This window comes from Leucopleurus acutus, assembly GCF_964270905.1.
Source record: "Leucopleurus acutus genome assembly, chromosome: 19".
NCBI classification, from domain to species: domain Eukaryota; kingdom Metazoa; phylum Chordata; class Mammalia; order Artiodactyla; family Delphinidae; genus Leucopleurus; species Leucopleurus acutus.
The window spans coordinates 2,459,735-2,472,042 of NC_139161.1; the positions used below are offsets into that span (position 1 = coordinate 2,459,735).

The 12,308-nt window shown below is 41.8% G+C and overlaps 1 protein-coding gene across 1 annotated transcript in view; it reads left to right on the forward strand.

The window, feature by feature from the left end:
* MAP2K6 (mitogen-activated protein kinase kinase 6) overlaps positions 1-11,785 on the forward strand; it is a 33,648-nt gene extending 21,863 nt beyond the window's left edge. Inside the window, exons 10-11 of the mRNA XM_082861810.1 lie at positions 5,519-5,564; positions 11,699-11,785. Coding sequence (XP_082717936.1) covers positions 5,519-5,564; positions 11,699-11,776 — 124 coding nt within the window. The 3' untranslated portion in view covers positions 11,777-11,785. The remainder of the gene's footprint in view (positions 1-5,518; positions 5,565-11,698) is intronic.
* Positions 11,786-12,308: the final 523 nt, after the last annotated feature.

Genomic DNA, 12,308 nt, shown 5'->3' on the forward strand with positions numbered 1-12,308 from the left:
CCATGAGTCACATCTATGCTCTAGGGACCCGTTATTAACTGCTTCCTATTCAGAAAGCTCCTTTTCATCTGCAATTTATTGAAAAATCGCTGGATGACTTTTTCTTTTACCAGTTTTCTTCTCCTACTTAGAACTTCCCCTAAAGAGTCAGAGTGTTAAAGCTTTTTACAGATATTTTAAAAATGAAAGCTTTGGAAAAAATACATGTTTTCTAACTTTAGCGCACGCACACGTTTGTGGAAGGTGCAGACACCTGTGTTACTGCAGTTCACGTAGCAGCCGCCCTGGCCGGCCCTCCCCGCCGCACAGCATAAGAGTGTCCTCATGGCCACCCTCTGAGGTCTCTGTTTCCCTCTCGTTTTCTCTCATTTTTAGTCCCAGCTACTATGGTTCATTAATTAAAAAATTTTGAGCCATAAACATTTTCCAGCTTTCTAGGAATTGTTAATTCCGTTAATACTGTTGATTCTTTGTCATTTCATTTGCACTCAAGTCAGCCAGTCTAGCTTGTTTATGGGCTTACTTAAAATAATAATAATAATTGAAACAAAACTCAAATCGCTTTAACTTTGAAGTTGTCAAAGAATAAACTCTTCCTCAGACTTTTGAGTGTGGTAGCTCCCGTAGAATCTGATACCTAAGATCAATTGTGTAAAATAGTCATTTTTGTTGGTATGAGAATCGAGAAGTTGAAGGGGAGCATTAATTCTGAATTTTATGAGCATTCCTACTTATCCTCAGTCGGATTTGTTGAGAGCCCCAGGCTCTCCTGTTTCAGATGCCAGGTGCGTCGTTCTTTGCCTACCGTAAACCACCAATATATTTTCTTTGATACCCCCTTAGTGTGAACATTGTTTTGAAGTCAACTGAGCTGGGAAAGTTGTCTAATACTTCAAAAAAGTATATTGATTTTTGGGGGGATTTTATGAATGGCTTAGATCTTTATGGAGGCAATTTTACTTTTCACATGTATTAGCATACAGATACACACCTGCCCACAATAGCAGTCTAGGTATTCACTTGTTTTATTACTGACAGTTTTAAGTTTGATTTGGGGCTGGGTGGAAAGAATGGAAAAATGATCATTACCTATAAAACACCTCTTTTATTTCTTGATGAAAGAAAGATGTAGCCTATGAGTGTTATCTCCCTTTTATACTCGGTTCCTCCATTTTCCTGTGTACTTTTGAGGCACATCTTCATGAAAGGACCCCTTTTTGAGTGACCTCTGTGTGTATTTTTATGATATAGTCAGGCTATGATCCTTCAGGACTTCTCAAAAAGCCCAACTCTTTGTGGAAAGTGGGGAAGAAGGACTACAGATTTGGACAGTGAAAAACTTAATCTCAAATTTTGGGAAAGATGCATCTGTGCTTTTATTTCCTACATCTGTCTTTGGGTTAAATGTAGAACAAGAAGAAAAAGGGTGCATTACTCACGGCTTAGGTGACCTGTCAGGGTATCTGTGACCTTCCGTGGGAAGCGTCCACCGTAAGCATCTGATGACATCGCAGCCACGCACCTTCATCCAGGGCATCAACTTGGTAGTCACTCTCCTCTGGTCACTGCTGGTCAGTTGACAGTAAAGTGCAGTTTGAGGGGTGGAGTAGAGGCACTTACTGGCTATCACTGTCATATCCAAAGTTATGATATGATAGAGCCCAGAGATCCGGCTGGTATCTTTCTTTTGTAGCAGCATCAGAGAAACGTTATCCTCTGAGTTGGGGTAAGGGGTGCGGGGAGGAGAGAAAAGAAAAGAAAAGAAAGTTAAGGCGTTTATTCCTTATGGACTTGAAGAAAACAACAACAGCAACGATACCTTACAAACCCCTCCTTTCTGTACTGATTTTGAAACAGGACCAGCGAATGACATTTTCTTCCTCTTTTTTCCCTACACTTGGCTTTCTTATCTTAGGGCTTCTGAAGAGTTCCTGGAGCCAGGGAGGCTCACCATCTAGGCCTTGTTTGGGGATTCACGGTAGAGAAATCGAATAGAAAAGCCTTACATTCTAGTCCTACAAAAGGTTTCACAACTGACTTTCTCCAGAAAATGGAATCTTGGCAGGCTTAGAGTTTTTCACCATAACTTCTTTCGATAGGTTATAGGCGTGGGGACTGAGGGAAGGTCATTGGGGACCAGCTCTGCGAAGGGCCCAAACAGCTTGACTTCCTTCTTGCTGTGCCTTTAGGCCTATTTAAGAGCTCAGCGCCCAGTCCACCAGCCCAATGTCCATCGGAGACGGTTAGAGGCCCACCCAGATGTTGATACTGTGTGAACTAGTACAAAAGAGACACAAACAGATATAGCTCCTGACTTGTTCAGGAAGGACAGTAAAAAGAGGCACTGGATATTTATTTAGCTTATGACCAATGTATGGCTCGGAAGGCGCATTGCGTGTTTATTCTGTGGACGCACCAAAGAGCCCTTCTTGGAAACAGTCAGGGGGAATTCAAATAGGCAGAAATCCTCTGGTCAGCACAAACTCCAAGCTAGCAATGCTCAAGGCGGCATAAAGCTGTTTTTCAGTGTCAGCTACGGTCAGGAGTGTGTGTTGTGGCATTTGGAAGAGCAATTAGGGCAGTTAGCTAATTGCACGCTTGAAAATGACAAGCCACTTGAAAATCAAAAGTCTGACTCAAATCCAAAAAGAAATTGGTGTAGCTTTGAACTCCACAGTTGTTATTTTGTACTGAATTTCAAGCACTTCCTATTAAACATGGAAAATCTGCTTTTTTCCTATAACCTTATCCTGAGTATTCTGCTATTCTTAGCCCATGTTTTGAAGTGTTCTTGATTTAAAAGATGGAGAGAATGGGTTATATCAGTTATATTAATTCAATAAACAGCCTTGGTTTGCTGTGTAAATATTTTCCAACAGTACTCTGCGGTAGTGCTTGTGGTACATTCTGAGATTTCTCATCAGAGGCCGTAGGTCAAGAAATAGTCTATTGACAGCGATCTCTGAGGTTTTAGGAATTCTTAGTGCTTTATGACGGTCAACTTGGGGTATTTTCCCTACATTTCCTTTATACAAAAAAATCTGGAGAAACTTTCATAAACTTCCACAAGTGAAAAGATAAGATGTCCTGACTTAAAATGACCTCTCCTTAAAAAAATAAGTATTTAATTTCTTCTACGTGATGAGAAGAGAGAGTATCATTTCATTATGTACTAAATAGAAGGTCAAAAATCAGCTATATCACAAAGAACTCAGGTTGGTAAAAGAGGGCATTGTTCGTTTGAATCACTTGAGAGGCAAGCTTTTCCTTCTATCATTTCCTTGGTTCAGGGTTGACCAGTGAGAGGTGGGAATGGAAAGCTGGGGTGTGGTCTTCAAGGAGACTTTTTCAGAGTCTGTGTAGGTTTAGGGTTTGATGCTTGATTGATGGTCCATCTAAATAGGACACTTGAAATCAACCACTTGACTACCGAGTGTGGATTTAACGTTGCACGTGTGCTTTTCCTTACTGATTTTAGGAGGATAAATTGTTCAGATTATAGAGAAGACTTTCTGCTTCTTGATTCGAGTTGAACAATAGCCGAAATTCAGGGCTTTTGTACATTAGTCTGTTTGCTTTTTTCCCTAGGGTCTCTGTGCAAGTCAGCCACGCACGTGGGATCACATCTCTTCCGTGTTTCTTTCTAGATGAACTAGCTCTTGAACTTAGAAAGACTTTTGTTTCCTGGGGTGGAAGGCAGGGAGGGGAGGTAGACATGAGGATATGCCCAAAAGAGAGATGAACCAGCTGGAGATGACTGTAAGCCAACTTCATTTCAGAGAAGGAGCTAGAGGGGGCAGTGAGGAGGAATGCCCTAGGACACATAGCCCAGGGTTTCCCGACCTCGGCACTAGTGACATTTTGGACTGGATCATTCTTTATCGTTGGGTGACCTTAGCAGCATCCTTGGCCTCTTCCTATTAGTACCAATAACCCCCCCCCCCCCACCAGCTGCATCAACCAGAAGTGCCTCCAGACATGGCCGAGCATCCCCTGGAGGGCAAGACCACCTGCAGTTGAGAACCACCAACAGAGCCTTTTAGAATCTCAGGACATAGGTGCACATGGCGTCATCAGTGGGAGCTACAATGTCTCATTCATTTCACTCAGGCACATCTTCCCACGTCAACCCAGCTGTGACAGTCGATAAGTCCTCTTTCTAATTCGATCTTATTTTTATCCTCAGTTGAGATGAAACTTTCTCTCTTAGGTTGTCTGGGCTGTGAGGTCACTAGGGTCCTAGATCTGCCCTCAGTTCCAGGTTGAAACTTCTGTCCTCACATCTACTGTACCCTGTCTCAGGTTCCCTGGCTTCTACCCACAGCATTGCCTGGAGTCGACGGGTAGGCTGCTTTAAGTTGTTCTGGTTCAAAGGCTTCCTTTTTTTTTTCTTTTTTTCATTTCATGTTGTTTTAAACCATAGTTTTTCCAAGCATCTCAGCTGTTTCACTCTCTGGTTCTGTATCTGGCCCTCCCCTCAATTGTTAGCCTCTGTGGGTGGAACAGAGCTCATGTCACACATACTAGGTCTCATTTTCTCAAAATGATCCATTAGCACGAACCCCAGCCACCCAGTAATCAGTCACTTTTTGGTTCCTTCAACGCCAGGCAAACCTCCTTTCCATCCATGTATGATTTTATGGCCCAGGGCACAGGAGTCTGTAGGATGCCTTGCAAATCATACTTTTCAAAATCATTCTTTTCTCCATTCTGTAACCTGGGATTCCAACTCCAAATAAACTGCTTCTTTTCTTTTTTTTTTTCCATTTTAAGGCTGCGGGTGGATAAAGGGGTGGGTCAAGAACAGGGGTGAGGGGTTGGTCTCTTCATACTGCAGTTTTATGACTATTGCCTCCAGTATCAAATGTGATTAAGATGTCTGTGTGTACAGACAGCTGAATGAATGGGAGCCACTTGACAGTAGCGTATGACCACCAAGCACTGGTATTTCTAAGAAGAATAACTGCTAAGTCCTTGGCTGCGTGTGCTCTTTCCTCAGCCGAGGTCGTAAACCAGCAGCGTGACCTTAGACATGTGTGTGTATTGCTTCTCTCTCAAGCAGGTTCAGCAAGGAGTAGATAAAAGCAAACTATACATGCAAGGGGCCAGAGGCAAAGAGAACGAGGTACTGAAGATAGCGAGGAGATAATGCATGTTATAGAAGAAATACCTGCCAATTTCTCTGCAAGTGGGGGTGGATTAAACGCTGTTTTGAAGGAAAGGAGACATGTATTTTGATATATAATTAAAGTTGGTTTTTCTGTCATTGGTAAAGTGTCATAACACACACACACACTCTCTCTCTCTCTCTCTCATTCTTCCCATTAAGGTACACCCAGAGTGATTTAAAACATAACTGGTAAGACTAACTAAAGAGGAAAGTCAAGACGGGAGATTTATGTTTTCAGTACATTTTTAAAGGTGGTTCTGTTTAGTCTTCTACAGGTTCTGAAATCCTAGTCTAGTGAAAATACAGATGGTTTCTAGATTTTAATGTGATCTTCTTTTTTTCTTTAAGCTTGAAGAAGAATTCCAAAGAGAGGCCAACATATCCAGAGCTTATGGTGAGTATTGTTAGTGGTGTAAATGTGTCCAGACTAATAGCGAGTACAGGGAAAATGACTGACACCTAAATTATAATCAAACAGCTGTATTGGAAGTGCTGATTCACTGAGACATTGGTAAGTGAGGTTAAACTAAGAAAAAAAGAGCTGAGGCTTTCGTGTGCCCTATACTCATCCTTAGTATAACCAGGCTGTGTCACCAGTCTTAGCAATTTTTTACATGATAATAAAACCTATCATCGTATAGACCAAATTATGTCTGTGAAATTTATATTTTAAAGACATTAGGAGTCACCAAGGAACACAAATAGAAGGAAACCATAATTTAAAGGATTTCAATAATGAGAGAAACTTAAGTGCTACATGATTGATCAATTTTTGATAAAATATTTAGGATTCGTTGGATGAAGCTCTTTTTGGTGGGAGTTTAGGGAGGAAAGAATCACTTTGTTTTCTCCTGGTTTCACTTTAGTGGAAAAAAGTAAGACAAAGCCTTATTAATTTGAATCATCCTACCTCAGCATTCACAGTTTATTATTTGCGCTATCGGTAAAAAAGGTGAAGATAAGACCTCAGGGTTGTTGTTTTTAAATAGTTTCTTTTAAATTATGGAGACTGCAATTCTAAGCTAGTTACAGATGATTCTTAAATAGACATAGTAGGGACCTATACTTGGCAATTCTTATCTACGCGTATGTTGAATGCGGGAGAGACATTTTTTTTTGAAATATAAAATTCAGGCTATTTACTGATTTGTGTTAATCCCTCCCTCGATGTGTTTCAATTATTAAGGTTTTAATTTTAGCAAGGAAAGGAAGAATTCTGTTTGTGCACAACTGCAAAAGACATAAGAGCAAACCTTGGCACCATTTCTAACTGGAGCGTAGTTATTCAGCAGGTGTTAAATGCTTGCTCCCATCCCATCCCACCCACAAGCAGCGCTCAATCTTCAGGACCAGCTCCGGGCAGGTGACAGAAGTACAGGTTCCTGATATCTCTTAACAAACGGGGTGGTGAAGTGGCTCCAGCCTGGAGAAGTATAGCTTGTTACCTACTTGTGTGTCTTCTTTGGAAGAATGTCTAGTCAGCTCCTCTGTCCGTTTTTAACTTGGATTATTGGGGTTTTCTGCTATTGAGTTGTATGATTTATAGCTTGTTACCTACTTGTGTGTCTTCTTTGGAAGAATGTCTAGTCAGGTCCTCTGTCCGTTTTTAACTTGGATTATTGGGGTTTTCTGCTACTGAGTTGTATGATTTTTTGTGTTTTTTTTGGCTGCACCATGCAGCATGCATGCCAGGATCCTAGTTCTCTGACCAGGGATGGAACCCGCACCCCCTGCAGTGGAAGTGGGGAGTCTTAACCACTGCACCACCAGGGAAGTCCCCCCCCTTTTTTTTTGAGTCCCTTATATATTTTGGATAATAACCCCGTATCAGAGATATGGTTTGCAAATATTTTCTCCCGTTCCACAGACTGCCTTTTCAGTCTGTTGTTTCTTTGCCGTGCAGAAGCATTTTAGTTTGATGTAGTCCCACTTGTTGATTTTTTTCCAACAAGTACATGGAAAGGTATCACTAGTCATCAGGGAAATACACATCAAAACCGCAGTCAGATATCACCTCACACCTGTTAGAGGGGTGTGAAAGATAAGAGATGAACACTGGTGAAGATGCAGAGAAAAGGGAGTCCTTGTACAAGATTGGTGGGAATGTAAACTGGTACAGCCAGTATAGAAAACAGTTACGGAGGTTCCTCACAAAATTAAAGACAGAACTATCTTATGATTAACAATTCCACTTCTGGGCATATATCTGAAGGAAATGAAATCACTATCTTGAAGAGATATCTGCACCCCCATGTTCACTGCAGCAGTATTTATAACAGCCAAGACGTGGAAACAATCTAAGTGCCCAATGATGGATGAACAGATAAAGATAAATATATATATATATACACACACACACAATGGAATATTATTCAAGCATTAAAAAAGGAAATCCTGCCATTTACGACAACATGGGTGAAGCCGGAGGACATTATTCTAAGTGAAATAAGTCAGACAGAAAAAAACAAATAGTGTATGAACTAACTTAAATGTGGAATCTTAAAAAAATTGAACTTAAAGAAACAGAGAGTAGATTGGTGGTTGCCAGGGGTGGGTGGGTTGGGGGACTGGATAAAGGTGGTTAAAGAATACAGATTTCTAGTTACAAGATGAATAAGTTCTGGGGGTAGAATATATAGCATGGGGACTAGAGCTGACAACAATGTATTACATATATTCGAAAGTTCCCAGGGAAGTAGAAAGCATATCTGGTTAGTCACAGCTTATCATGTGGATTTTTAGTTCTGTTGGTTAAGCGTGGATTTAAGTCTGAACCATGCATCAACTGTGTGACTGTGAAAGAGTTCTGGGAAGAGTCTGACAAGAGACAAGGCATCCTCCTTGGGCTTCTTTGTCCTCTTTAAAAAGGCAGCCCCTGGGACTCAGCGTTCAACTAAGCTTTATTCAACTAATACTCGCAATTGAGGCAGAAAAGGAGATGAGTAATGCTTGAAAAAATCTTAGCATACTGCCTGTTTGGGTTAAATATTTCCTCTCTGATTATGTTTATAATAGCCAGTCAGGGGCCTTTTCAACCCTGGCTACTCTTTTCTGGTTTTCTTCTGCAACCCCCAGAGTATTTTAAAATTAATGTCACATAAAGGGCAATAGGCATAGAGCGATTCCTGTGGGGTCCTATGGAGCCTGTACTCCTATTGTAAAGTTGCCTTGTTCGTCAGTCTTTTTAGATACAAAAATATTTTCTGTATATGTCTGGTGATTTAAAATGCATGACATTTTTTTCCCCCTTCCAAGTGACTTATCAGAGGTTTCAATGGAACACCCTTGAGAAAAAATGCTGAGTCCTAGCTTAATATCCATTGGTAGCTGATGCTGAATTCTACTTTTCCAATTTATTCTAACACTATGGTCTATTATGGTCTACATATTAATGTTGTAAGATCGTGTGGGTCTCCCCTCCCCCCCCCCCGCCCCCGCCTTTTATGGCATTCATCTTTGTGGTCCTGGAAACGGACTTGCCTTTTAAGGCCATAACTACTCCTTGGTTTTCTGTGGAATTGAGGTTTTTCAATGGAAAATCTGAGTCCAAACTCTTTGACTGTAGCTTTGGGAAAACACATGCTGAGAGGCTATTGTTTAGGTTGTGGGAGTTGGTGAAGAGGTAGAAAGGAAAAAAACCCTCCTTTTTTCCAGGTGAAGAACAGTATAATTAAGGCCCCAACCCAGGCATGTGCCTCTTATAGAAATTCCATATATTTTGCCCTGTTTGGCTTGAGGAGTGGACATGCTTTAAGATCATTTCATTTGCTTATTCTCTCAAATGTCCATGGGGGGACATGACTCGGTAGGAACTGTTCTTCTGGGGTAGGGGACCAGCCAGTGTTTTTGTCAAGGATTAGACAGTAAATATTTTAGGCTTTGTGGGCTGTCACAACAACTTGACTCTGCTGTTTCGGTGTGAGAGCCGCCATATTCAATAGGTAAACAGAAGGGTGTGGCTGTGTTCCAATAAAACTTTATTTCAGAAATAGGCAGTGAGCCAGACGTGGCCGCTGGTCCATCAATTGCTGACCCCTGTCCTAGACGATAACCACGAGAAATGAAAACCAGGTGACTGCCCAGTGAGGTGATTATGTTCCCTGAATGTCCCGGGAAGTCCTAGACTGAATCACAGTGTTAAACGGGGATGAGCGAACACAGAGGAAACCGCTGTCTTGAGGGATGAGGTGTCTGCAGGGGATCTGGAGACTCTTGGTGATGGCAGCGATGCTCCGGCAGTACGTTCAAGTCCCCCCTTCCTGTGCCTGGCCCCTCTTTGGAGAACCTCAGCCTGGGCCTATCGTCTGGGATGATTCCATGTGCCCCTTCGCTGTCTCCTGGCTGCTGTCCTTGCTATTCTTAGCTGATTGCTTCTAGAAGGCACTGGCTCCCTCCCAGCCTTTACAGCCTCAAAACCCACGCAAGAAGACGAGCCACACTTTCCGTTTTCGCAGGCCCGCCTGCTTGCCCCTGCCCCTGCCCTCTGGCTCTCACAGCATTTTCCCGGCCTGAGAATAAACTGAAAGGTGCCTGAGGATTTTTTATTTTTTAAGGCTCCAGGTCAGGTTATTGAATCAGTCACAGACCCGGGCTACGTACACTGAGCCAAGAACCACCAGCAGAACCAGAGGCAGGACAGGACTGGCAGGCATTGAAAGCAGTCGCTGAGACAATCCAAGGCTTGACGTGTCCTGTTTTGATAGTAAAAAGCTTTAAAGGACATAAAATGATCTCTAAGTGTCAAGATGATGTGGGAAAGCTAATAAGCATGATGGTAACACTTGGTAAGTATGCTGTGTAAGTGGTTAGTAATCAAAAGTAATGCTTCTATTTATTTATCCAAGGAGCTCAAGAGGAAGGGCCCAGCACCTAGAGCTTCAGTTAATCCCATGGATATGAAACTCTGGAGCAGCACCCAACCTGTATCTTCAGATGGGCAAAGGCAGAAAACCTTTTTTTTTTTTTTTTTCAGTCATGATCCTTAATGGTGACCACCTACCTTCTTTGGGGCTTTATTTCTTTGTTCCTTTCCCATTTGCATTGTTTTCTAAAACTTCCACGGGTGGGCATTCAGTTTCCCACAGGGCTGACTCATCCAGCCCTCTGCTGTCAGGTTTAAAACAAATATAATTAGAAAACCTACAGCTAGGCAACGTGAAAGTTGTAAACTAAAATCCTCAAAGTCGGGGAAGCCGAGTGAGTCATCTACATGTCTGCGTGCAAAAACACTCATATTTAGCTGTTCAACTAGTCCTTGAGAACAATGCCCCCAGACAATCAGGGAGAGGGCCCTCCTAGCTCGGGGGCATGTGGCACTAGGTGCTACCTGAAGGAACTGTCCTTTTTGGTTTGTTCGGTTTGTTCTGTTTCCACTGGGAGAACTGTGGATCATGAGCTGATGTGTCTACTTCTAACTAGAGGTGTAAGGTTCCAGTGTGACGGCCAGGCACTTCCTGTAACAAAATTGAGCAATTTGGGGAGGACTGCCCTGCTGCAGAGCAAATGGCTTCTTTTCCTTCAGAATTGTTTTGAAATGTGTGGCTTCCTGTATTGGACCGTGCTTATTCCCCCAGCAAAGAACAAGACTTGGTGTAAAGTTTACTTAATTGGAGCTGCATGAATAGAGACCATTTTTTGCTTTTCAGTTTTTCAATTCCAAGTTGAATTTTCTCTGCCCATACCTCGAGTTGGTCAGGCTACATTATTTTCCAAATGGATCAAATCATCATGGAGAGACATATGCATCACTTGTAGATGTGGCTTAAAAAGCAGCATTGTTAACTGTCTCAGTCCAAACCACCTCTCCTGGTATTTTAAAAATTGGTTTCTCACTCTGCCACCCATTTCTTGAGAACTGAATGTACATAAGCCTCTGAAATTTCTAACTCTTTTACTACTGTATCTGTCTAGAAATGACTTTGTAAGGGACAGGGTTATTTGTAAATCGGAGCCTTGGACCATCTTTGCTATTCCTTGTATTTTACCAGGAATGGATGTGTATAGCTCGTTACATGTGTGTATTTTAAAGCAGTGGATACACTGTCATGGAAATATATACCAAAATGGGAGGAGCAGCAGCTAAGCAATATCTTTAAAAAGTTTGCACAGGGGAGGGCGGGATGAACTGGGAGATTCGGTTTGACATAAATACACTACCGTGTGTAAAATACACAGCTAGTGGGAAGCTGCTGTAGAGCACAGCGAGCTCAGCTCGGTGCTGTGATGACCTAGAAGGGTGGGATTGGGAGGGGGGAGGTCCAAGAGGGAGGGGATATATGTATACATAGAGCTGATTCACTTCACTGTACAGCAGAAACTAACACAACATTGTAAAGCAATTATACTCCAATTAAAAAAAGAAAGTTTGCATCACTAGATGTGTACTTGGTTTGGGAGGGGGTAGGAAGAGTCCAGTTTAGCCCTGATAGGGGTACTTAATTTGTTGACTAGCCAGATCTGTTAACTTGGTAATCTCATGCATTGTCAGTGACAGATATTAATATCAGGTATTTTTCTTTTCTCTACCAGCAACATCCATTTTTCACCCTACACGAATCCAAAGCGACAGATGTGGCATCTTTTGTAAAATCGATTCTTGGAGACTAAAAACAACGGACTCCATCAGTTGACCCTCCTGTGGACTGGTGGGTTTAACGGGGTGAAGCAAGTTCACTAAAGCGCCAACAGAAACTCATCTTTGAGATAATTTAACCCTGCCTCTCAGAAGGTTTTTTTCTCCCCATTTTTTTTTTTCCCCTCCAAAGGGGGCCTTGGAATCTATAGTATAGAATGAACTGTCTAGATGGAAGAAATATGATAAAGGCTTAGGACTTAAAAAAGGTGATTAAATATTTAATGATGTATCATATGAGTCCTTAGGCTTTTCAGACTTCTCTTGTTCTTTACAAAATGAATGCATTGGCCCTGGTAAAAAGGTGCTACAGTGGTGATGAAATTGTAAGTAGATCTGTGGTTTGTCCCACTTATTATTTTAATATTTATGTTTAAGCGCTTGGTTGAAAAGATTCCATTTTATGCAAGGAGGGAGAGATAAAAGACAAGATTGGGTTGGCAGTATTTAAAGGCTTTTTCATTTTTTAAGTTCAGTCGCGTCTGTGGTCCAGAAGAAGTTATTTAA